The 512-nt window shown below is 56.8% G+C and overlaps 1 protein-coding gene across 1 annotated transcript; it reads right to left on the bottom strand.

The window, feature by feature from the left end:
- Nucleotides 1-86: 86 nt before the first annotated feature.
- LOC104168483 (cytochrome c oxidase subunit 6B1) lies at nucleotides 87-405 on the bottom strand (the record flags this gene model as incomplete). Its single annotated transcript, XM_009709087.1, has 2 exons — nucleotides 300-405; nucleotides 87-187 (listed from the first exon to the last, which is right to left on the bottom strand). Coding segments are annotated over exons 1-2 (207 nt in total), but the record flags the coding sequence as incomplete, so codon positions are not given.
- Between the last annotated feature and the right edge of the window lie 107 nt (nucleotides 406-512).

Below are 512 nucleotides of genomic sequence, written 5' to 3'. Positions count from 1 at the left end.
GGGGACCCCAAGGGTTGCGGGTGACATCGCGGGGCCACCCTAGGGACAGGGAGGTGACAGGGAGGTGACAGGGAGGTGACACTCACCCACGAGGTGGGACAGAGAGACTTGTAGACGCGGTAATACCACTGACAAGGGGTGGCGTCCGCTCCTTTGGCCGCCATCGCTTTCTCGCAGCGGTGGAAATCTGGGGGGACGAAGGGGACAGAGAACACGTGAGGTGACAAAAAAGGGACAAAAAAGGGACAAAAAAGGGACAAAAAAGGGACGCAGGTGCCCGGGAGGGGGCGGGGCCTCACCCAGGTAATTCTGCCAACAGTTCTTGGTCTGGTTCTGGTTGGGGAAGCGGCTGTCGAAGGGAGCCGTCTTGTAGCGCTCCAGTTTGGTCTTGATGTCCTCCGCCATGGCTGCGGGAGGGGAGAAGAATTAATTAACAAGGTAATTAAACCCCTCCTGGGATTAATTAATCTCCCCGGGATTAATTAAATCCAGCCTGGGATGAATTACGCCCC

This window comes from Cariama cristata, unplaced genomic scaffold (assembly GCF_000690535.1).
Source record: "Cariama cristata isolate BGI_N322 unplaced genomic scaffold, ASM69053v1 scaffold24671, whole genome shotgun sequence".
In the NCBI taxonomy this organism is placed as follows: domain Eukaryota; kingdom Metazoa; phylum Chordata; class Aves; order Cariamiformes; family Cariamidae; genus Cariama; species Cariama cristata.
This window is presented reverse-complemented; position numbering and strand designations above follow the sequence as displayed.